The sequence below is a fragment of the Hyla sarda genome, chromosome 11 (genome assembly GCF_029499605.1).
Source record: "Hyla sarda isolate aHylSar1 chromosome 11, aHylSar1.hap1, whole genome shotgun sequence".
In the NCBI taxonomy this organism is placed as follows: domain Eukaryota; kingdom Metazoa; phylum Chordata; class Amphibia; order Anura; family Hylidae; genus Hyla; species Hyla sarda.
The window spans coordinates 68,907,114-68,933,243 of record NC_079199.1 but is presented as its reverse complement, the minus strand read 5'-3'; the positions used below and the strand labels follow the sequence as shown (position 1 = coordinate 68,933,243).

Below are 26,130 nucleotides of genomic sequence, written 5' to 3'. Positions count from 1 at the left end.
TGTTTCCCTTATTCCTGCTATCGCTCCCGTTTACTCTACTAGACATTATATACCCCTTTTCTTTTTCTCTCACTCTCGTTCCCTTAACTTCAAATGTATGTGCCTTCTTGTGTAGTATCGGGCATTCTGCATAACACCTGGTACCTTTTCCTGTACCCCCCCACTTGCAGCTCTCTGTTACTGAGTCCTCTCCCCCCTGAACTCTGTCTTATCCTTTCCCCTGTTTACCTGTCTCAGCTCTTATGTTTCTACCTACCTCCTCGGTCACTGAGGGCCTACTTCTTCCACTCACTAATTTTTGGCCTGACTGATACTCTTGTAGGTCCATTCCTATATTGAGTAGCCTTACCTTAATACCAACTTTAGTTAGAGGTTTTCTGCCATTTGTCTCCTCCGCTTAGTCTTCATACCTCTCTCCCTTTTTTAATCCTTGTTTAACTCGCTTTTCTATCTAACTACCTCTTTCCCATCTTCCTCTCTTCCCTTCTTTCTCTCTTCCATTTCCTTACCTATATCTCGTTCCATCTCCCCCCCCCCTCCTTTCATCTCTCCCTCCCGTCACCCCCCCCCCCTCTCTTTGGGCCTCCGTTACACTTTAACGGCATCTGATCCACGCCATCCTCTCAGTAACTAGATGGCGGAATTGAAGCTATTGTCATGTAATGTCAGGGGCTTCAATTCTCCTAAAAAACCTGGACAGATCTTTGATATCATCAGAAAGTTGGAGACTAATATTTTGCTACTACAAGAAACGCATTTTAGGGACAACAAAATCCCACAATTGCCATTAAAATATTTTGATAGATGGTACCACTAAACCCATGTGTCTTTGGCCTCTAATGGAGTATCCATTGCAGTGCACCGATCCCTCCCTTTGCGGGTGATTGATACATATAGGGATCCAGAAGGGCGCGCACTCTTCCTTAAAGTTCAACTCCAGTCGGCTAAATTTACAATAGCAAATGTTTACGTCCCTAATCAGGGACAAGTCACTTGGCTGCTGAAGACATCAGACACCTTGTCACTTTTTGCTGACGGCCCTTTAATCTTGAACATTAAACATTACCTTAAACCCTTTGATGGACTCCACCACAGGGTGCTAGCAAAACTTCACTCTAAATTTTCTGACTTATCTATTTCAGATGCTTGGCGTCATCTCCACCCCGGTACCAAGGACAACTCGTATTTTTCCACTGTACATAATTCCTATCAAAGACTGGATTACTTCCTGATCCACTCGACGCTCCTCCCAATGCTCACGACTGCAGGTATAGACCCTATCACGATTTCAGATCACGCTCCAATTACCCTGTCCCTCTCCCTCCCTGATCACCTACATCCACAAATACGTTGGCGTCTTAATGAGAGTTTACTGGAGGATAGCAGGGTGAGAGAGGATGTCTTAAAACACATCCAGATGTATTTTGAATTAAACTCTTCTAAAACTGTGATATGGGGGGGTGCATGCGCGCGGCTCGCTAGGAAGGACGTCTCCTCTGTGAGCTCCGCGCCACCGGCCGGGATAAAGCATCCTCAGCGCTGACTCAACAGCTCCAGTGACCCGAATCTACTCCACAGTACTTCCTTATCCTCCAGAGATGGACAAGGGCAAGTCAGGAGGCTCCCAGAGATCGCTATCTCAAACCATCCTGGAGATCTTCAGAGCGGGGCCTAAATCTAACATGGCGCCGACTCCTTCCCGCGCCTCGAGCCCAACTCCGGCGGAGGATGATGACATCGCGGATTCTACACCGCTCATACCGATACCCGATGAACCGCTGAACCCCACTGAACTGTTCCGTTCCATACAGGTACTTTTCAAGACAGAACTGGGGAAAGCGGTGGCAGACTTTACCAGACAGGTGGGTGAGCTGGGTCAAAGGGTGTCTGATATGGAGCTGAGGGCGGATGACTTAGCAGACGCCATTGATAGTGATCGCACTGTAATTGCAGACCACACTGAACGCCTTGACTTGCTGGAGTTAAAAATTGAAGACTTGGAGAACAGGTCACGTAGAGCTAATATTAGAATACGTGGCCTGCCGGAGTCCTTCACGGACCTCACTGCTACTGCTCTGGACTTGTTCAAACGCCTCTTGCCTCAGGTAGAGGGTTCCATGCTGAGGATGGACCGTATCCATAGAGGTCTGGGCCGGCCTAAGGGCCCAGACATTCCCAGGGATGTAGTACTACGCCTACACTATCCTGAGATGCGGGACAAAATACTGCAAGCGGCCCGTAACCTGTCCCCTCTCCCGGGCTTTCCTCCTTCGGTACACCTGTATGCAGATTTAGCCCCTTCTACATTGGAGAGGAGACGCAACATGAGACCCGTCACTCTGGCTCTGCAAAAGGCGCAAATTCGATATAAATGGGGGTTCCCCTTTAACCTGCAATTTCAGATCCGATCTCAGCAGTATATCATCCGGTCCCCTTCAGAAGCACTGGAAATCCTGCATAAAGAGAATATATAACATTTGATGAACATGTCTACCCCTATTCTAAATCACCTGCCTTGAAAAAAATGTGGCAGAGGGCTGAGGTCCCTCACAAGCGACACCGCACCCACTCCCAGAAACCTGCTTGACTCACCGTCTCCCTGTGAAGAAGCATATTTTCGGTATGGATTGAATCTCTGAGCCTTAGCTTTCACCCTTATACATGGATCGGACAGTAATGTGCCCCTGTTCTGGTTGATGACTGGACTGCAATATCTCCACTACTGCTCTTCTTCAAAAACCTTTTTTTTTATTTTTTTTTATTTGTTTCTTACCTCCTGTTTCATGGAAGTGTGGACTGAGATTCTAATCATAGGATGACTGCTTACCTACCCAGTCCTCTGATACCTGCAGTCATCCCTTCTTTTTGCTCTCCAGGTTATTCTCCCGACTGCACAGGATGACACTCCATTGCCATATCTATTCAAGAGAAAGCGAGCTACAGACAGTGCACACCCAAAATGAATATAAATACAAAAAACTTTATTCATAGAAACCACAAGGGGAGATACATACATCTACAACCATTTAAAAAGGCTCCTAAGTGAGCCTGATAACATCACTGGGGAAGGGGAGATGACCCCCCAACCCCTACCCTGCCCTAATACCAATACACAGATATAGCTAGTGCTCCAAAGTGGTGTATAAAGAGTAACAAAAAATCATATTATAAGTAAATTGAATAAATATAATATAGATTAGGCAATAACATAAATGCAGAAATAAGCAAACCACAGACAAAGGAGCAGTATTAGAAATAAGCAAACCACAGACGAAGGAGCAGTATTAGGATACCAAAAGGGCAGGGAGACCGGAGCTCTTTCCCCAAACATATTCATAAACACTACACTAGATGCTACATGGCCTCATACACCACTAAGTCCAGGGGAGTCATGACTCTTCTTCACAACGACTTCCCATTTCAACTGATTTCTGATTACTCTGACCCTGACGGTCGCTTTCTTATTTTGGAGGGCCTCCTTTGGGATCGCAAAGTATGTATTGTCAATTCATATGCTCCGAATGCTGATCCTCTCTCCTTCTTCATAGGTTTATCTGCTAGATTGCAGTCCCTCACTTATGATGTATTACCCTGGACGGGTGACTTCAACATGGTGGTCAATGGCATGCTGGACAGGTCGCACACTGCTGGTTTCCGGAGGTCAGGTTTGCAGCAACGCACGCTTCAACAACAATTTACAGATTTAGAATTGGTGGATGTCTGGCGGGAGCATATTTTGACCCAGAGAGGTTATTCCTACTACTCACCCTCTCACTGCTTATATACTCGTATAGACTGGATACTGACCAACACTACTTCACTTTCCTCTCTTCTGTATTCAAGACATATACCTTGACCGTGGTCTGACCACGACATGGTATACGCACAATTTCAGTTTGGGGGACCTTGCTCTACTCCTTATACTTGGCGGCTCAATGAATCCTTGTTGTGCCGTCCACACCTTAGAGATCAGATAGCTTCTGAACTGTTGGAATATTTCCCCTCAAACTCTACATCTGAGGTGGACACAGGCTGGGTCTGGATGGCGCACAAGGCTTTTATTAGAGGGAAACTAATAGCACTCTCTTCTAAGCTGAAACACGATCGGACTAGAGCACAGGCCACCTTGGAGAATAAACTGGCTAGAATAGCTATAGCGCACCAACAATCTCCCTCTCCGTACCTGTTCCAGGCGCTCAGATCCACCAAGTTGCAATTGGATGCAATCTTATCGGAGCGCACGGAAAAGGCGCTCAGATGGACCCAAGCATCGTATTACAAATGGGCTAATAAGCCTGACAAGCTACATTTAGAATTACAGAATTAAGGTAGAATTACAGAGTTCCCGGCCGGGCTGCACGATATATCGCAAAAGCAATGCGATATAGTGATGCGGCCCCCGGGAAAACATGCGATTATCTGCTCTGGTCGGCTTCCGTTGCGGGGGCCGGCCAGAGCAGGTAAAGAAAAATACTAAAAGTCAGTGTTTCCCTACCAGGGGGCCTCCAGCTGTTGCAAAACTACAACTCTCAGCATGCCCGAACAGCCAAAGGCTGTCCGGGCATGCTGGGAGTAGTAGTTTCACAACAGCTGGAGGCACCCTGTTAGAAAAACACTGAGCTAAATGTAAAAGGAAAAAGTAGTAAAATAAAAAATCCTTTTGCTCACCTAGTCCCGGTCCCTGAAGATGTCGTTCCCCTCCGTGCGCTCTGGTCCCTGCTCTATTCATCTTACAGTACCTTTCACTTTTCAGCCAATCACAGGCCGCAGTGGTGTAAAGCCTGTGATTGGCTGAAGGGGAAAGGGCTTGTTCTGCAGCAAATACACTAGGTTTGAAATCTGCCCGGCAAACCTAGTGTATGCTGCTGCAGGACAAGGTGAGAAGGGGGCATGAATGTGACAGGGGGGAATGTGACAAAGGGGGGAATGTGACAGAGGGGGGGATGTGACAAGGGGGGGGGGATGTGACATGAAGGGGGGGGGAAATGTGACGGGGGGGAATATGACAAGGGGGGGGTAATGTGACAAGAGGGGGGAATGCGACAGGGGAAGGGGAATGTGACATGAAGGGGGGGGATGTGACAAGGGGGGGATGCGACAGGGGGAGGGGAATGTAACATGAAGGGGGAGAATGTGACAAGGGGGGGAATGTGACAAGGGGGGGGAATGTGACAAGGGGGGGAAGAATGTGACAAGGAGGGGGAAGAATGTGACGGGGGGATGTGACAAGGGAGAGGGGGAATGTGACAAGGGAGGGGGAATGTGATGGGGGAGATGTGAAATGGACGGGGGGGAGATGTGAAATTCAGTGCAAAAATTTTTACCGCTTTTGGTACAAATTTCCAGAAAGAATCATACCGCCAGGGAGATTCCAAGATATTCACCTCCATCCTAGCCAAACGCCTCAATGCCATATTGCCGAGTCTTGTCCATAATGACCAGGTTTATGGGCTTTATCCCTGGCAGACAAGCGCCCGACAATAACCGCAAAGTCCTTAATGTTATCCATTGGGCCTCGGCTTCCAATACCCCCCTTACTCTACTCGGACTGGATATTGAAAAGGCGTTTGATACTGTCCTTTGGGCGTATCTTTTTGAAGTACTACGAGTGATGGGCTTCTCCGGAGCTTTTACAGACGCTATCCGCTCTATTTACTCCTCTCCAGTAGCTTACCTTAAATTACCTTCTTCCACAATTACCCCTATAACTATTGGCAGGGGTACACGTCAGGGGTGTCCACTGTCTCCAGCACTATTTGCCTTAGCTATGGAGCCCTTGGCGTGTGCCCTATGAAATAGCCCGGATGTCACGGGGGCACTTATTGGCTCCAATGAATATTCTCACAATAACCAACCCGTTAGTGTCTTTCCCCAACTTGTTTCAAATTTTGGACGCTTTCTCCGCAGTATCTGGCCTGGTGATCAATAGATCTAAATCCGAAGTTCTTTTTTGTAACACTCCTCGGACTGTGCAGGACATCATCTCTAGCAGCTTTTCTTTGACCACTTCTTCTTCCTATATCCCCTATCTTGGCATTTCTCTTTCTTCCTCTCTATCTGATTTGTACAGACTGAATTTCAGACCCCTCTATAAATCGATTAGAGAGGATTTTGCTAGATGGGATTTCCCACATATATCATGGCTAGGCAGAATACATACGATTAAAATGGTGGTACTTCCCAAGATTTTGTACTTATTCCGCACTCTCCCGATACCGGTTCCCATGTCAGATTCACATAGACTTCAGTCGGATGCTTTCCGATTTATTTGGCAACGGAAACCCTCCTGCATCCCCAAATCGGTAATGTATTACCACAAGAGACTGGGAGGCCTCTCTGTGCCCAATTTTGCGAAGTACTACAAGGCAGCTAGATTAGCACAGCTACTATTATGTAATGCACAGTCAGCTTTCCCCAGGTGGATAGAGGTTGAAAACTCTCTCCTGTCACCTCACTCTCTATCTTCCCTCATGTGGATCTCCTCTCCGATTTCTCCATACATACCTTATGTTGCTACTATCTCTCTCTACTCCCTTCTTCTGTGGTGGTCTACCCGCTTCAAGCTATCCCTACAGTCTCCGGTCTCCCCGGTCCTTTCCTTTCTCCGGAACCCCACCTTTTCACCTGGCCTCTGCCCATTGGACTTCTCATGGTGGACTTCTCAGAATCTTTTCCTTCTACATCATTTCCTGATGGGAAAGAGGCTGATATCCCCATCTGAATTCATAACCAGATACCGCCCTCCCCCTGAGGAATTCTTCCATCTTTCCCAAATACTGTCCTTTTATCGCTCCCTAGTATCCTCTAACATGTTCATTTCCCCCACGTCCTACAAAGCCATGGCCATTTACTCTCCACTCCGATTAGGCACTCTGTCCCTTCTGTACTCTTCATTCAATCAACATACGCTCGATACAAAACTTGCATTCATGTCGCAATGGGAGACGGATTTTAATATTGATCTTACTCTTTCTTTGTGGCATGAATGTTGTACAACTTTGAGCAAGGGTAGTTGGCAGGTGTCTCTGATGGAAACTGCTCTGAAGATTCTACACCGAACATACTATGTTCCCGCCAGACTCCACACTATATACCCCTTGGTATTCCCCCGGTGTTTCAGGGGTTGCTCGGACATAGGAGATATGCTCCATATTTGGTGGACATGCCCCAAAGTCTCCACCTTCTGGAACCAAGTGACTGACTTAATTTCTGCCATTCTGAACCGTGTGTTTAGTTGTGAACCAGTAGTGCCCCCTAGGGCACAAGCCTAATGGGATGCCTAATGCTTTATTTCGCTTAACTCAGTTAATCCTATTGGCTGCCCGCATACATATTGCCTCTAAATGGAAATCCCCTGACCTTTCGCTACCTATGGTGATCTCCCGTGTTAACAATATTATGGTCATGGAACGATTGAACGCCTTAAGATTTGATGCCATTCAGGGGTTTGAGAAGATATGGGACCCTTGGCTTTCCTCTCCTCATGCCCCTGACATGTCCTACTATTTTACTCTATGATTTTGTCTATAAACAGGACCCTCCGCCCCCATAGGACCGGTCTCGCCCTTTATTAATGTTACCTTTACTCCTTTTAGATGACCTGCAGCTCCGTTCAAACCCTAGTGTCTCTTCCTATCACCCTTATCCGCCCCTCCTCATGTGTCATTAACCGGACTAATACTAGTTCTAGTTGTGTTACATGGCACTCAGCCTGCTTCTGTCCATACTGCAGCCTGCTTCTGACCGCGCCGCGATCCTGCATCATATCGCTTCGGTCCCGGCGCTCATCAACGGCCGGGACCCGCGGCTAATACCACACATCACCGATCGCGGCGATGTGCGGTATTAACCCTTTAGAAGCGGCGGTCAAAGCTGACCGCCGCTTCTAAAGTGAAACTGAAAGTCCCTATGGGACCTATAACACTGCAAAAAAAAAGTAAAAAAAAAAGTGTTAATAAAGGTAATTTAACCCCTTCCCTAATAAAAGTTTGAATCACCCCCTTTTCCCATAAAAAAAATAAAACAGTGTAAAAAAATAAATAAATAAACATATGTGGTATCGCCGCATGCGTAAATGTCCGAACTATAAAAATATATCATTAATTAAACCGCACGGTCAATGGCGTACGCGCAAAAAAATTCCAAAGTCCCAAAAAGCGTATTTTGGTCACTTTTTATACCATTAAAAAAATTAATAAAAAGTGATCAAAAAGTCCGATCAAAACATAAATCATACCGATACTTCAGATCACGGCGCAAAAAATGAGTCCTCATACCGCCCTGTACGTGGAAAAATAAAAAAGTTATAGGGGTCAGAAGATGGCATTTTTAAACGTATAAATTTTCCTGCATGTAGTTATGATTTTTTCCAGAAGTGCGACAAAATCAAACCTATATAAGTAAGGTATAATTTTAACCGTATGGACCTACAGAATAATGATAAGGTGTCATTTTTACCGAAATATGCACTGCGTAGAAACGGAAGCCCCCAAAAGTTACAAAATGGCGTTTTTTTCCGATTTTGCCGCACAATGATTTTTTTCCCGTTTCGCCGTGCATTTTTGGGTAAAATTACTAATGTCACTGCAAAGTAGAATTGGCGATGCAAAAAATAAGCCATAATATGGATTTTTAGGTGGAAAATTGAAAGGGTTATGATTTTTAAAAGGTAAGGAGGAAAAAACGAAAGTGCAAAAACGGAAAAACCCTGAGTCCTTAAGGGGTTAATACATTTTCTCTTTTTGACACTAAAACTGTGGTATGGGAGGCGCACAAATCCTACATAAGAGGGATACTAATATCTTGGGGTACTAGGCTTAAAAAAGAAAGGAACACTGCCATAACATCCTTGTTATCCCAAATATCTTCCCTCGAAAGGGTCCACAAACGCACACGAGCTGTTGCCACTCAAACAGAGCTTTGTTCACTCAGAGAGAGACTTAGAGATTTTCTCCAACAGAAACAATCCAAGGCATTTATGCACTACAGGCATAAATTGTATGCCCACGGCAACAAGGGAAGCAAACTCATGTCTTCCTTGCTGAAGAAAGCTAGACTGAAGGATCATATTAATTCGATCAAATCACCCACAGGGATTTCTCATACCACTTCTACTGAGATTGCTAAACTTTTCCGAGATTACTATGCACAACTTTATAATCTGGGAGAGGAGGACACACCGCAGCAAGGCACAGACAGGTCTCGTTTGACGGACGAGATCCTCCGTGAACTACGTTTGCCGAGTCTTACTGATAGCATGACTCAGGATCTTCTGAGTCCAGTGGACCCGGTGGAAGTTACCAAAATTCTTTCCTCCTTTCCACCTGGGAAGAGCCAAGGACCGGATGGTCTACCTCTCTCATATTATAAGACTTTTAAGACAGCTCTACTACCTAGCCTGAGTGACTTCTGTTCGGCTGCCCTCCAGGGGATGCCTATCCCCAGACAGACACTAGATGCACATATCACTCTGCTAGCCAAGGAGGGGAAAAACCCAGAAGCAGTTATCGGCCAATTTCCCTTCTTAACCTGGACCTCAAAATCTGAGCGAAATTGCTGTCCTTGCGAATCAAGAGATATCTTCCACTACTGATAGGAACTGAACAGTCAGGATTTATACCGGGTAGGGAGGGTCGCTTCAACACTACATGGCTACTGCACGCTATCCATGAGGCCCATCTTAATAAACACCCACTAGTCCTTCTCGGCATTGACGCCGAGAAGGCGTTTGATAGAGTCAGCTGGTCTTTCATGAAAGCAGTATTGCTAAAATTCCATTTCCCCACCGCCTTTGTGGGCGCAATTTTTTCTCTGTACTCATCCCCTTCGGCAGCCTTACTAGTAAATGAGTTGATATCCCCAGGGTTTAATATCAGCCACGGGACAAGGCTGGGCTGCCCCCTTTCACCGACTCTTTTTGTCTTGGTGATGGAAATGTTGCCCAGCTCCCGTTGCACCTTCCCACTATATTCGGGGCTTTAATGCTCTTGAAGGGGAGCTTAAAGTACTAGCCTTTGCTGATGATTTGCTATTGCTATTTGCTATTGCTATTAGGTGATCCTCTGGGGGGCTTGCCCTGTCTGTCTCATTTGTTTGAAGAGTCAGAAAAGTCAGAACTGCTTTATATTACTCTTTCTAGCCACCAAATAGATGAACTAGCTGGCCTCACGCGTTTTCCCTGGGCTAAAACTACTTTAAAATACCTGGGTGTTAATATCCCGTCCTCCATCCATAAAATGTATGACTTCATTTATAACTTCAAAAACCTGCTACCTAATGTTCAAAGAATCTTATCAGAATATGACATCCCATTAATTTCTTGGCTAGGCAGGAAAAATGTGATTAAATGCCATGTCCTCCCGAAGGTGTTGTATAAAATGAGGATGTTGCCAATTGCACTACCCTCATCTTTCTTCCGCAGCCTGAAATCCTTATTCTCCAGGTTTATGGGGAGATCTAGTAGACCTAGACTAGCTTATAGCCTACTAGCGAGACATCAGTTCAAGGGAGGCATTGGGTTGCCTGACATTAAGAACATCTATAAAGCCATTCAACTACAGAGATGGATGGACCTGACTCACCCCCTCCCACCCTCGGGGAATACCCTGGCTGCAACAATGAGTCCGGCCCCTGCAAACATCTTAAGGGAGTTGAGGCTCCCGACGCAAAAAAGATATAGACAGGGATCTCCGTCCCTCTTACATCAAGGAGTCACCAACACATGGTTTGAGTTGTGCCCTTCCCTCTCACCTACACTCTCCCCATTACTACCTGCACACTTAATACCTGCAATCGTCGACAAGTACTCACCAACCTACCAACCCATGTGGAACAAATTACGACACCTGCAGGGGAATCAGGTGTTCGGGAGTGGAGAGACGCCAACACGAGAGGCACTACAGACCCTGGTACCTCATCAGAGGTATTCTTTTCTGCACACTAATCATTTCACCATGTGCTGCTCTTTGATTGCTGAAAGGTTCTCTTCACAGCGCAAATTGACCCTCTTTGAAGAGATGTTGACGTCCATGCATCCTAAGAAACGCAATCTTTCATCATGCCTCACGTATGTCTCCACTAACACACTTGCCTCACCACCACACTATGTTGACTATTGGACTAGGGAATTAGGCAGATCTTTCACCGCTTCTGAAGCTGAGATGATCCTGAGGAACTCGCATGGTTTCTCCAGATGCATCAAACTGCAAGAATCCCACTGCAAAATAGTTTCTAGATGGTACAAAACACCAGAATTCCTTTTTAACCACAACCATTCCTCAACAAATCAGTGCTGGTGCTGCCAGGCAGGGTTGGGTACGCATCTGCACATCTGGTGGTCATGTCCCAGCCTCGCTCCCTTTTGGTTCAATCTATCATGAAAAAACAAATTTTGCTCACTCCGGAGGCTGTATTACTAGGCCTCCCCTCCCTGGGCTATACTCCAGGCAAAAACTCGCTAATCAGCCACCTCGTGGCTACAGCAAAATCTTCAATTCCTCTCAGATGGCTCCAAAGGGAGCCCCCTATGATGGGGGAATGGTTTACCAAAGTCCACCAGGTGTGCAGATTCGAAGAAATGTCCCATAGGGCCATGAGAAAATATGACCTATACCTCAAAACATGGTCACCCTGGATCGAATATCCCCACAAGGAGGTGTAGTTTTCCCCACGACTAAGTGAACGGCTGAAGTCTATGCTGGAGGTCTCTGCCCCCCCCCCCCTTAACTTCCCCCTCCCCCCCCATCCTCTTATTCTTGTACTTTTCTTCCTTCTACCTTTTCTTCCTCTTCTTTCTCTCCTCTTTCATCTTTTGGTTGTGTTAACGCTCACTCTATATGACTTCTGTTAGTTTAAATGTGTGTTACTTTATTGCACATTCCTTGTTAAGACATTTTATGTTTTTGTCGTGTTTATACATGGATCAGCAGCTGTGACTGCTATATATCAATTCATTTGCTGTTTGATGTTGGAAAACAATAAAAACATATTTGACAAAAAAAAATATCAGCAAGCTTAGCTTTGAGGGCGGCGATTTCCTCCTCCATAGTGTTGATGCTGTCCACAACAGTATTGTGCGCCGATGTCAACTCCCCATCTTACTTTCAATGTGAGCAGTGCGATCCCAAGAGATTGCAGCTCCTTTTGGATGCTGGAGACTGCTGACTGGATTTCAGTCCGGATCGTGGAGGTGATGTCGGCTGCAACAGCAAGCAGGGCTGCCTAGGTGAGTGCAGGCGAGGCCCCAGGCAACAAGGTTCCAGGAGTTGCCGCAGGCCGTTGTGGGGCTGGAGAACTCGAGTCCGCAGGTGAGGCTGGCGGGGAACCCAGAGGTGAGCCCACAGGTGGGGAGCCTGCAGAGCCTGGGGAGGAGACAGTCCTGTGTGAAGGGTCTCTCAAGGATGCAGGGGAACCACTGCAAGCCTGAACTTCTATAGCACCAGTGGCTGGCAGGCTGCCGGCACCATCTTGGGAGTCAGCAGCCGGGAAGAATTGGGTCAGCTTTAGCGGGCTTTTCTTCCCTTTCTTCGTCCTGGCCATATCTGCACTTGAACAGGGACTGGTACCGAAGCAGGCAGTACGGTTTGGAGCAGGAAATAGCCAGCTATTGCCGCTTAAAGGCCGAGAACAGATGGAGCTTACAGACTATGCGACCTCCGCCATGTGCATCCAGGCCACGCCCCCGAAACATTATTTTATGCAAAAATTGCGGATTAAAATCGCATTATTTGCACATAACGAGTGCCAAGTTTTTTTTTATGTTGAGCTGAAAGGATAAGGACCCTACTTGTGCATCGTCTTCCCAGAAAGTGCTGTATTTTGCATATATATATATATATATATATATATATATATATATATATATAGTTCTCTGCATTAAAAAGGTTAAAAAAAATACTATGATATATGGAAATGATGGTGAGAAGGATGTTTTTGTTTAAAAATAATTGTTTTGGAAATTTTTTGGAATTGTCTACAACGATTTTGTACAATAAAACATTTTAGGGGGAAAAAAAAGGATCACTAGAATAATCTCTGTACTGTCCCTTCATATCGGTCTTGATTCTGTAATCCCCTTAATTATCTTTGTCGCCCTCCTCTGCACCCATTTTAGTTTAGCCATGTCCTTCATGTATACAGGTGCCCAAAACTGAATACAATACTCATTGTGTGGGTGTGATCTGACTAATCATTTATACAGAGAAAAAAAATATGTAAAACTATGCCCCAAGCCTCTATGCCTCTAATTCCCTGAAGAAGCGCATATAACTGCACAAAACCGTTGGCAGTCGCCTCTGAGTGCTCCCAGCTGGATCTGCCATCCCATCCGTGAGGCTCTCCGATGGAAGCTTAGAGACCAAGTTGTCACAGTGAGTGCAGGAGCGCTATCCTATTGATATTGATAATCAGCTTTTATTTACCCTTCCTACTGTTGTTTACCACTAGCACTCATTCAGCCACACTTTGGACTTTCAGTTCCGGTTCATGTCACATTCAGCAGAGTCTGATTCTGAGGTTATATTGGATCTGGTCATGCATTTTATTTGCATATCCATTATGTTTATTGTTTATTTACCATGTATTACTACTGTATAATGTGGTTGCTGCATTCTTTTGATGAATTAACCTGAGAATGTGCTGAATTAACCTCACCCACTTGGCATCCATTTTAGATTTGCACATGTGTATACACATTCTGCTGTTATGTATATTTCTCATGACAATCTTGAGGAAAGGGTATTTTGCCCCTCAAACACATCCTTACTATCATTTTATTATTTTAATAAACATGCTACAAGTGCTTGAACAATATCAAAGTATTCGGGATTTTCTTTAGTAGATTAAGCAGTGCCTGAAGAAGAGGCTGTTTTCTTCTTATCTTCATCTGTATAAATGGAGAGACAAAAAAAGGGAAAACAAACTGGCACTTTCTAGTGTAGATACTCAATCGGTGTGTGCCCAAATGTGAGATGCTTACCTTCTAGAGTTGTACTATGGATAGGCACAACCCTACTGAGGGCAGGAACAGTGGCTCAGGTGTTGCCACAAAGATGGGGCTGCTGCACTCTGACCCAGAACGGCATCCAGATGGGACTGATTTGTAACAAGAGGAAAGCAGGAAAAACTAGGTTTACAGAGTCACTGCTGGGTACATGCACAGGACGATGTCAACTTTAATGTTTGGAAAATTTGGACAATGCCTTTCAGCGCACACCAGCGCCTTCCTCAGGTCCACCTATTTCATGGGGAGAGTGCCCTGAAGTGTGCCAAATGTAAACACAGTTCAGAACGCTCTCCCCATATAATTGGTGGACCTGAGAAAGGCGATGTGAGAGCCGAAACGCATTGCCCTGTGCATGGCCTAGAGTCGTCTTTACTTATGTACACAGCAACACCTATGTGAACCAGGTTTTTCCTGCTCTCCTCTTCTTATCTTCATCTGTGGCACTTGAGCTTGAAAAGAAAACATGATTTTATAACTTTGCAAATCCATTCATTCGATAAGAGACATTTTGGAGGGGGGTTATAAAAACCTGTGTAAAGGAAAAGTAGCCATAGAAACCAATCAGTTGCTTTTTAAAAAATGAAAGCAGCTATCTGATGGGTCACTATGGCAACTGCACCACTCTTCCTTTACACAGGTTTCGATAAATCTCCTCATGTGATAGATTATCTTTAAAATAAATAGGAGATCACATGATCCTTGTAGACTGATTTATTTTAAAAAAGTATTTATTTTATTAACATGTTGCAATTTAAAAACATAATTATAGCAGGCACTATGTCCAGAACCATTCTAATTCATTGACTTCATTATTAGATGTTTAATGGAGCAGTTCAACATCAATTAAAGATAAAATTAGATGCCTTCATTAAGAGTTTGTTTTTAGACTCCATTGTGACATGATGAAGTGAACAACTTTAACAAGAATGTCTTGATATTTGACAGGCCATTCCAAACTACCAGAAAAAAACTGTAAACCAATTCAAGTAGACTCCTGTCACCAATAGTAGAATCTGTCACCAATATTTAGCATATAAAAGGATCGGGAACATATGACTCTCACTTGCTTCATCAGCTCCAAGTTAAAATATTGTGCAGGTTTTGAAGTGTTATCTTCCCCGGGCATATGCATTTAATGCTAATAAATCACTGCCTGCGGACAAGTGTACCACCACAATCTTTTGAGCACTCACACAAATGCAGTAGAAGGGTAGGGTCACTCGTAACAGATCTGCAGCATGTTTTACGCTGCAAATCCATGGAAGAGCTGACCCTATGGCTGTTTCCCCCCCTGTGTCTAGCTTGCAGCAGCAATCACAGACATACGCTGCAAATCAGTTACGTATGACCCTACATGAACAGTGAAACCAGTAAAAGTACAAAGTCTAATCACACCTGTCAATCACATCTTCATAGGTGTGAGTACATGTGTGACTCTCACCTCAATGAATAGTTGCTGGCAATTAGCATATGGTGTGCTCTGACATAAAAGTTTTAACAAAACGGGCTAAAATCTGCAAGACGAGGTAGGATTTAGTTTTATATGAGGAGTCATATGTTTTTGGCCGTTTTACATGCTAAATCTTTATGACAGCTGCATCTAAAAAAGTCAGTTCTATACCATTAAAAGATTATACATGCCTTCATGAACACTTGTGACACAGTCACATCTATGTCATGGCCAGATGTAGTAAATGTCTTCAAAAAGACTCCTTGGAGAGTCCAGTCTCCATCATAACATAGTTGCCTTCTAGAAGACCAGAGACATATTTCTTTAGAGAGCCCAGTCTCAAATCTTGAAAAGTTAATTCACAGAGAGGACAAACCTTCCATTTGTCTGTATTGTACACCGAGCAAAAAAGTGGGGCTCTTATTCTGTAAACAAAGTCATTTCACAGATTAAGAAGGTAATGGCTGCAAGAAGATCCCACAGGTTCCAGCTTGGGCTTCTGCAGTGCCGGCTCATCAGGTCCAATATTGGATACCTCATAGCAACAGTACATGTGTGTAATCATCGGGCTTTGCGCTTTGTTCCGGGTGATGACGGATACTGTCTGACTGGTGGCATGTCATAGTGACTGGGAATGTGGCTGTTTTTTGGAGAGTCATAATGGTTGGTCTGGAGGCTGTTACGAGGAGAACTTGTAGAGGCAGCTGCTGCTGCACCTCGTATGAAGCTATCTACAAAGAAAAAAAAAATAAGTGTTATTTTTATATTATGTATACAATAAAAAAAAAAAAAAAGAGAAAAATAGCATGGACGAACCATACTGCAATTTTTGACAAGTGTAATAATAACCTGGAATATCTGCAGAAGTATAAAATACTAACTAGAGATGAGCGAATCAAATCGGATGAATACGAATTCGCTATAAATTTCCAGAAAAATATGATTTGTAACGAACCCGAATATTGCCACGATTCGATAAAAGAAATCGCTTCATTAAACTCCATTTAGTGCGGTCCAGGCCAGGGAATATGAATTGGTGGCTACACATGTGAGGACATGGGGAGAGGAACTCTGGGAAGTCGGGTAGGCGGGATCACCCTGAATCACATGCGGCATGCAACCTATCAGCAGCCAGCCAGCACTGTGATGTCACAGCCCTAAATATACGGCAGCCATCTTTGCAGACAGGCATTTCTGGGATATTTTCCTGAGAGAGCAGACAGTGTCTGTCTGTGTATGTTACTGAGAAAAAAATCCCTACAGCGGCGAATCAATTCACCTGAAGCCCACATCACTGCAAGCAGGCAGATAGACAGGGACAGTAGCGAGAGAGAGAGAGTACACTTTAGGCGCAGGCTGAGGTCGCATCAGAGTAGGGGCGCGTGGTAGCAGGAGTTGCAGAGAGAGGTCTGAGCTCCCAGTGTCATCTAGCGGTCATGTCTCGATCAGCAACCCAGCAGGCGTCATTGATTGGTTAACTCGGTCATCCACTTCATCCTAAGTGACATCTGACACCCCCAGTCAACAGTCGGTGGATTCCTCAGACTCAACCCTCAGTTGGCATGGCCCAGGAGCAGTCTCTGCCCTCTAACTGCCTCTTTCCCATACACTTCCCTCACGCAGAGAAGTATTACATGCTGTGGGCTCAGATCCACAATACAGCGAGGACGGTCAACTAGAGGACAGTCAGTAGCTACTGCCCAGCCAAGAATTGTAGGAGACATCCGCCGCTTCCTCTGCTAGGTGGGCAAGTAGTGATGAGGAGACTGGCATGGGAGGTGGTGTTGCAAGCGTTCAGGCTCCTGAAACAGACACCATTCAGGAACTTGAGGATGACATCAGTGACGTTCAGACACAACTCGATGATGATGAAGCCGATCGCACTTGGGAGCTGGGTGCAGGAGGGGCTTCATCATCATCATGAGAAGAGGGTGGCAGGTTGCCTGTGAGGCAGTAGCTGAGTCAGCATGGTGGCAGCAATGGGAAGTCTGGTGTCAAACGTGCCCGGGGTAGACCACCTGCTTCGCGGCAGCCTACCTGCCTTGGAGGAAGGGGAGCAGGGGTTCCCGGAGTCGGCACAGTATCAGTCAGTCAGTGCGTACTGTTGGGGGGAAAATCAGCTAATTGGCAGTGAGGCAGTTTTTTTTATCAACCATCCGGAGGATGTTAACATGGCCACATGCAAGATGTGTCGGCAGAAGGTGAAGTGTGGCCAGGGTCCCAATGTTGGCACCACGGCCCTGCGTCAACATATGCAGCATCACCATCAAGCGGCCTGGGAGAACCGTGGCTGCGATGTGGTGGTCCAGCCTGCTGCAGCAACCGCTGCATCACCCAGTGGCACGCCGCTCCCTTTTTTAGCCAGCCAAAACTCCACCACCTCAGCCGAAGGGAGCTGTCATTTCCATCCTCTTTTGGTCCCGATGGTCCTGCTCCTCCCACTTCTCGTTAGTCATTCCGGCAGCAATTGATCACAGAAGCGATATCCAAGAGACAGCAGTAGGCGCCCACCCATCGATGACGCAGAAGCTGAATGTGCTCCTGTCCAAGTTGCTGGTGCTGCAGTTCCTCCCTCTTCAAGTGGTGACTCTGCACCTTTCAGAGAACTGATGGCTTGTGCCGAGCCGAGGAGAGTCCCAAGCCATAATTGGAAATAGGCTGTACCAGCCCTGCAAAACATGTAGAACAGAAGGTGGGCCAGTCCATGAGCCTGTTGGTGTGTACCAAAGTGCACGGCAGCACCGATGTGTGGAGCTGTAATTAAGTGGTAACTTTATGGCCCACTGGGTGAATGTGGTTCCTGCACAGCAACTTGGCCAGGTCATGCTGCTTCCGCCTCCATGCTCTCACGCCATTGGTCCTGCAACAATGTCCGACTCTGCCTCTTCATCCTCCATCATGTCCTCAGCCTCCACTGTCTCAGTGCCCATCCAGCATACCATGTGTTCCAGGCACGGTGGTGTCACGCTGTTCTTCCCCTGGTTTGTCTTGGCAAACGGAGTAACACAGAGGAGGAACTGCTGAAAGTGATTTGTCAAGATATTTATCAAAGGATTTAGACTGGTTTTTCCTGTCTACATTTGTTGCACAGAAAGTCACATTCTAAATATGTGCGACTTTTTCTGCGACTTTTGCTTTAGAGGATTTTTAGAACATGATGCATTCTAGTCTATTTGAGACAGAAAAATGCATTGGTGCTGAATTTATCAAAAGCGACTTTTCAGCGACAAGTCGCATCTTCTGAAAGTACGCCGAAATGTCAGACCATGCTGGAGCAGGTTTAAATACAGTCTAAAGCATAGATCCCGAAGTCTGTGCGCAGAATGTATCAAGAGCTGTGTGCCTTTTGATAAATTAGGTGCACAATAGACCAGCCTAACCCTCTGTAGTTTGGTCTATATTGATGCGGGACATAGACAGCTTTGATAAATATCCCCCTATGTCTATGAGAATCCAGGTTTTGATTAATTATAGATGTCAAAAATAATCCCTGTTTGTTAATTATGGCTCCATCAATGAAGTGTGGAATGTGGGTTTAAGACCAGTTATTGACAGTTAACCCTTAATGGTAATGATGCTAATTGCTTATGCAATAGCACCCCCTAGTGTATGGTTAGTTGACATTACACTTGCAGGAAAGGCATTATGGGTGATATGCTCAATACATTCTGGGTATTATAGTGATGTCATAGTCATTACCATATGTACACGCCCAACCTACATTCATTGGGGAATTCCAATTTAGGAGGGTGTGTCTAACTAATTAAAAAGTCTGGTAAACTAGATGGGATGGAACTGTAGACTGTAGGCTGAAAAGGACAGACAAAGACAAAGAGGTCTTCCACTTAAAGAGGCCCACAAGATGGAAGCCATGAAAGCCATGTGAGATCCCAGCAGCCGGACTGTCCCTGACGATGAGATGGACCGTTCAGTATTCCTAAGAGCTGGAAGAAGGTTCTTACATAGACTTGGTAAGAGACACAGAAATGGTATTCCATTTAATTAAGACTAATTTGGATGATGGGGATGGAATTATACCATTTTGATTGGTGAATAAATTAATTAAATGAAATAATTAATTATCTCCATATTGAGATTATAGTTTTAGGATATTGTGAGACTTCATTCTACCTGCAGAAGAATCAAGACTCATAATCTATCAAAGCATTAAATAATTGCTTAGGCACTGATAGAATTCCTACTCACCAATTTAAGTGTTATAAGTATATTTCCTACACAGGAAACTTGTTTCAAGTTCTTCCTCCTAAAATATAGAGCAAGATCATATATCTCTGCTATCAGTCTTAAAGGGGTACTCCACCCCTGGCATCTTATCCCCTATCCAAAGGATAGGGGATAAGATGTTAGATCGCCGTGGTCCCGCTGCTGGGGACCCCGGGGATCGCCGCTGTGGCACCCCACTGTCATTACTGCGCATTAATGATAGCGGGGTGCTGCAGCAGCGATCCCCGGGGTCCCCAGCAGCGGGACCCCGGCGATCTGACATCTTATCCCCTATGCTTTGGATAGGGGATAAGATGTCTAGGGGCGGAGTAACCCTTTAATAGTCTTATCAAGATCATGTATAGAAAAATAGTCCAGAATGGGGCGGAAGTATTCTTCCATGTTTATATCCTTATGGATTTGCTCATTCTTGGAGTCATGTGATTTGTAGTTGGTTAGAAGGGGTCAGGGAGTGTATTTAGCATTCCATATTGATATGTCTATGATTAGATATTGCCCATCTTAATATCATGAATTGTTCTACTATGTGTAGTCAATTAACAAACTTTTAATGTTTACTAATATATCTAATTGATATTCCTTTTCATATATCATTGTGTTTATTACTCATTTATGTTTCTAATCTTATAACCAATAAATCTGCATACTTTTATAATACCTGTGTATATTGCAAAATTACATCCTTAAGCATTAATGTCATCCCGTCATAAAAATAACTTGTTGATATCTGAGGAAATAGTCGGACTCAGATGTGAATTAGCTTTGTCTACAATTCACCAGGTCATAATTTTGATATTTTTCAAATTTTCACATTTTTCATAATTAATATTTTTATGACCATAATTCATAATTGAGTTATTACCGCACAACAGTGCATCACATCAATACTTCGTGGGGTAGGTGGCACATGGTGTTTTTTGCACACCTTTCATTTTGTTTGATTTCCCAAAAAATGTTGGTACATATATTTTATCCTAAAAATATTATTAAAAGTTAAGTTTTAGCTAATGCATATCCTCAATACTTACACACCAACACTTTGACAAAAGAGACCAGTTTCTTTTGCCTACCTGCCTCAGCTACTATTCTGATGCCACACATCTGATGCCAAGTGCATCTTTATTCTCCCACCTTCCTCAGCATTGCCACCCACCGCCCCACTCTGTCACCGTGTCACTGTGTCACTTTCAGGACTTATGATGCTGCTGATGCCATCTCTCAGCTGTGTCATTTTGCCGCCATATGGTCTCCTCATGCTGACGCCACCTCCAGGCTGTGTCATTCTGCCTCCATATGGTCTCCTCATACTGATGCCATATCCAGGCTGTGTCATTCTGCCACTATATGGCCTCCTCATGCTGCCACTACCTCCAGACTGTGTCATTCTGCAACTATATGGTCTCCTCATGCTGCCGCCACCTCCAGGCTGTTTCATTCTGCCACCACATGGTCTCCCCATGCTGATGCCACCTCCTGGCTGTGTCATTTTGCAACCATATGGTCTCCTCATGCTCATGCCACCTCCAGGCTGTGCCATTCTGCCACTATATGGTCTCCTCATGATGATGCCATCTCCAGGCTGTGTCATTCTGCCACTGTATGGGCTCCTCATGATGATAGCACCTCCAAGCTGTGTCATTCTGTGTCAGATCTTTTTAATCTCCTCATGCTGCGACCACCTCCAGGCTGTGTCATTCTGCCACCATATGGTCTCCTCATGCTGCCGCCAACTCCAGGTTGTATCATTCTGCCACCATATGGTCTCTTCACGCTGATGCCACCTCCTGGATGTGTCATTCTGACACCATATGGTCTCCTCATGCTGCCGCCACCTCCGGGCTGTGTCATTCTGCAACTATATGGTCTCCTCATGCTGATGCCACCTCCAGGCTGTGTCATTCTGCCACCATATGGTCTTCTCATGCTGATGCCCCCTCCAGGCTGTGTCATCTTGCCACTATATGGTCTCCTCATGCTGTCGCCACCTCCAGGCTGTGTCATTCTGCCACTATATGGGCTCCTCATGCTGCTGCCACCTTCAGGCTGTGTCATTCTGCCACTATATGGTCTCCTCATGTTGATGCCACCTCCAGGCTGTGTCATTCTGCCACTGTATGGTCTCCTCATGCTGCTGTCACTTCCAGGCTCTGTCATTGTGCTGCCCAATGGTCTTGTCATGCTGCTGCCACCTCCAGACTGTCTTTGTGCCGCTCTGCGACCTACATAGGCTGCCACCTGTGTTATTTTGCTGCCATGTGATCTCATGCTGCTGGTGGCACATTAAACTTGTTAATTTCTTTAAACTCTTCAACTGACATCTCAAAAATCTCTTTAATATTTTCAATTGTGATGCCATGTGGTCTCACAACCCGGCTGCCACATCCAGACGTTGTCAATGTGCCACTCTGCAGCAGTGATTCTAATAGTGATGCCTGTAATCTGCATGTCATATTTAATAACCGTATTATTTCACTACCCCAGCACACTCCCTATGCGTGTTACGGCAAGACAAAGTTCTCTACATCAATATTGAGGCTCTCTGTAGCCCAGAAAGACCGTTTTTAATAGTGATTAGCCGCAAATAAATTTGTATCGAATCTAATTTTTTGGGAACATTCAGTGAATCAGCCAAATCGAAATTTTCCAAAATTCGCTCATCTCTAGTCCTAATCTGTGAAGCATAAACATATGTTACAAATACATTTTTTGTAAAGAAAAGGAAAAAACACAGGTGAGCAGTTAATGCGGACTGCCAGTACCAAGGTACAAAGTTAGACGGCAATAAAATGGCTCCTTACCAGATTGGGTTATACTAAGAACACCTGGCAAAAGACTCTAAACCTGTGACTTGGTTGACAAATAAAATGAAGGGTTCATATAGCTGCAGGAACTGTAGTTTCTGCAGTAATGCTCTGCAGATTTACCAACCCAGTGGACCAAAGGATTTATGAGATTAGGGAATGAATTAATTGTACAAGTAAGTATATTATATGCATAGCATGCTGCAATTGTCCCAAAATCTATGTTGGGAAGACCACCCAAGAATTTAGGAGACACATCTCACAACATATGAGCAATATTAGAACAGGAGCAGACACTGCATTGGCAAGACACATCCATACTAACCATGGAGGGCGAATGAAAGATCTGAAATTCTAGGTATCCACCACTTCAAACTGGGCCACAGAAAGGGGAACATTGACAAATCCCTACTGAAGGAGGATCCAGTGAACTTCGTAAAGAGTAGGGATTCTCAGGCGCTGACAGGAACAAAGAGGCTTCAGGTAGGTAGGTTCAGGTATAAAAAGCCAAGATGCAACGCGTTTCACTGCGCAAGCGCAGCTTCCTCAGGCATAGCAATCACAGATACAAGCAGGGTTATATACCCAAAGTATTTAACCCTTTACATCCAAATTTAAACAGATAAAAGGATATTTAACAAAATGACATTAAAAAGTATATCAATACAATCACTTTCTCAACAGTAATGATAGCCTTTGTCAAGGTACCTTGACAAAGGCTAACGAAACGCGTCGGTCTTTATCGTATTTTCCTGCCTTCTATGCATGTTTTTTACCTCCACGGATATTGAATAAATTCTATACCTTTTTATCCACTCTGGAAGTGATCTCTTCCTATATATAAAACATACATAATTGTAGGAGAGAGTCACTCGAGGTTTTATAGAGCAACTGACGCCTACCAAACAAACGCTAGTGAGAACATACACTGACACGAAACAGATATATCTAATGAATCATGCCGCACAGATTAAGTTGTAATTAAAAAAGATAAACCAACAATAGAACATAATTTTAAAACTAACTTCATAACAAATTACAATTGTCAAGCCACCAATATAAATAAAATTCTTCAAAACAATTGGCACATCATTAGAGTGACCCGATTCTAGGTAATTTAGTTCCCCTGAATCCAGGTGCCACCTTCAGGCGTTCTAAAAATTTACATAATTTGATCGCCCCAGGTAGATTTAAAAAAATTGGATGGAAGGCTGGATGGAGTGGCTGGGACGATGACAAGCGCATCGGATCCCCATGGCTGTGGTTGTGGTCCCTGTAACGGTAATCGCTATTTATGTTGTTCACTTATGAAACTAGAACACGTGATTTTATCTCTTTCCATACTAAAAAGACATACACAATTAAGGGCAACAATGATTGTGATACAAATTTTGCAATTTATCTTTTATCCTGTACCTGTGGTTTGCAGTACGTGGGCCGCACTGTTCAGACAGTGTGGTCCCGTATGAACAAACACAGATGGAACATCAAACACGGCTTTATTCTGCCGAGTCTGTCGAGACATTTTTTTTACTTCACATGATAAATCAGTAGAATATCTTAATTTACAAATTATTGAAAATATACCTAGTAATATACAAAATAGGTATCAACAGTTAATTAACAGGGAATCCTTTTGGATTTATAAATTGAAATAATAAGTAGATACCAATTGGTAATATTGCTTGGTACAGGCCCACTTGGTGGAGCTCCCCGCAAATTAAACAGAAATATTGACACTATGTGAGAAAAATAATAGTGTAAGGGAGGTGCTAAATAAAACTTAACATTTATTAATGTCTCAGTAAAATCACCTGGTAGTGATGAGTATATGATCAACTGGGTAGAGTGCCACCAATGCGACACTGATTTAATGAAAGACACTGTTAATACATATGCCTTCTCCTAAATTCATCAGGAGAAGGAACCCCTGTTGCAAAACTCACTATTCCCAATGCGTTTCTGGCGCCCCTATTGGTATAGCGCCTTCCTCAGGGAAATTTATTAGGTGGTATCAAATGCCCATACATCAACTGCTTTACAGCCAGCACAGTAAACAAGATGTTCATACAAGGTTTACTATCTATGTAATAGGCTCAAAATATATCACAAGATCAGGTCAGCGCTTCCAGGATTCCTGCTGTATACTCACATAGCCCTGAAATGCCGCACGGTTAAGCTGATCTTCTCCTGGGTGAAGTTCCTGTATCCTGTAGCGCCGCGCTCTGCAGTAGCAGAGATGCTGGCTTGTTTCAGCTCGGCGCGCATACTACCAGGTGATTTTATTGAAGAGATTTTACTGAGACATTAATAAATGTTAAGTTTTATTTAGCATATCCCTTACACTATTATTTTTCTCACATAGTGTCAATATTTCGGATTTATAAATTGGCCACATTAACTCCGTCAGGACTGAACGAAATTGTTGAAAATGTTTGATAAAAGGATTCCTAGTATTTCTAGATTTGTTAAATTATTAATTGTCCACGCAGACTGTGCGGCATGATACATTAGATATATCTGTTTCGTGTCAGTGTATGTTCACACTAACGTTTGTTTGGTAGGCGTTAGTTGCTCTATAAAACCTGGAGTGACTCTCTCCTACAATTATATATATATATATATATATATATATATATATTTGTATCCTTTTGTTTGCCCTTTATCATTGCTGTTGAGAAAGTGATTGTATTGATATACTTTTTAATGTAATTTTGTAAAATATCCTTGTATCTGTTTAAATTTGTATGTAAAGGGTTAAATACTTTGGGTATATAACCCTGCTTGTATCTATGATTGCTATGCCTGAGGAAGCTGCACTTGCGCAGTGAAATACGTTGCATCTTGGCTGAATAAAGCTTTTTATACCTGAACCTACCTACCTGAAGCCTCTTTGTTCCTTTCAGTGCCTGAGAATCCCTACTCTTTAGGAAGTTCACTGGATCATACAAGCTTTTATGGGAAGGCGGCAGACGAAAACAATAATCTTCTCTTCCACACGTGCTGACCATTGTTGTGTCTGTCGGTACACAACCGGATTGGTTAAGAGACAATCTGTATCCCCGTCCTTGTCCGGTATTAGCACGTGTGATCCTCCACAGGGAGTGCCTCTGCTTTGTATTTTTAGGCTACTGAAGGAGGAAGCTTGGTTAATACACAGGCTTAAAAGCCTTTCACCTAGCGGACTCTATGAGGGCTTCTCATATGTTGCTTTTCTTTGACGTAAACTCTGATGCTATTTTGGATCCAATTATAAAAGATATTAATTCTGATACTCTATGATTGAGTGGCAGTGGACTTTAGTATACATAACTACTATTTACCTTGTCCCATCATTAGGTATATATCCTAACAGTTCTATCCTTACAGTTCTATGAGTTGCCATGGTTAGCAATAATTTACAACACAAGAGAGGCCATTTACCGAAGCATAATACTAGCAGGTATAAGTATACAAGTGATTAAGAGATTGGAGGATTACGGTATGCTGATAACAATGAGAACTGTATACATAGGGGAATTAGGTGGTTATGGTTATCAATCAACAAAAAAAGAGGAACATCCATATGGGTGCTTCTCCAAACCAGATAGATATAGCCAGTTATGCCAGAAAACTGTAAAAGGAGTTATTTA

General features: G+C 44.1%; 1 protein-coding gene across 6 annotated transcripts in view; it reads right to left on the bottom strand.

Annotated features, from left to right (window-relative positions):
* Window positions 1-14,706: 14,706 nt before the first annotated feature.
* PEAR1 (platelet endothelial aggregation receptor 1) overlaps window positions 14,707-26,130 on the bottom strand; it is a 443,307-nt gene continuing 431,883 nt past the window's right edge. For all 6 annotated transcript variants that reach the window (XM_056545694.1, XM_056545692.1, XM_056545693.1 and 3 more), the window contains one exon: window positions 14,707-16,183. In XM_056545694.1, the coding sequence (XP_056401669.1) occupies window positions 16,014-16,183 (170 nt within the window). In that variant the 3' untranslated portion in view covers window positions 14,707-16,013. The remainder of the gene's footprint in view (window positions 16,184-26,130) is intronic.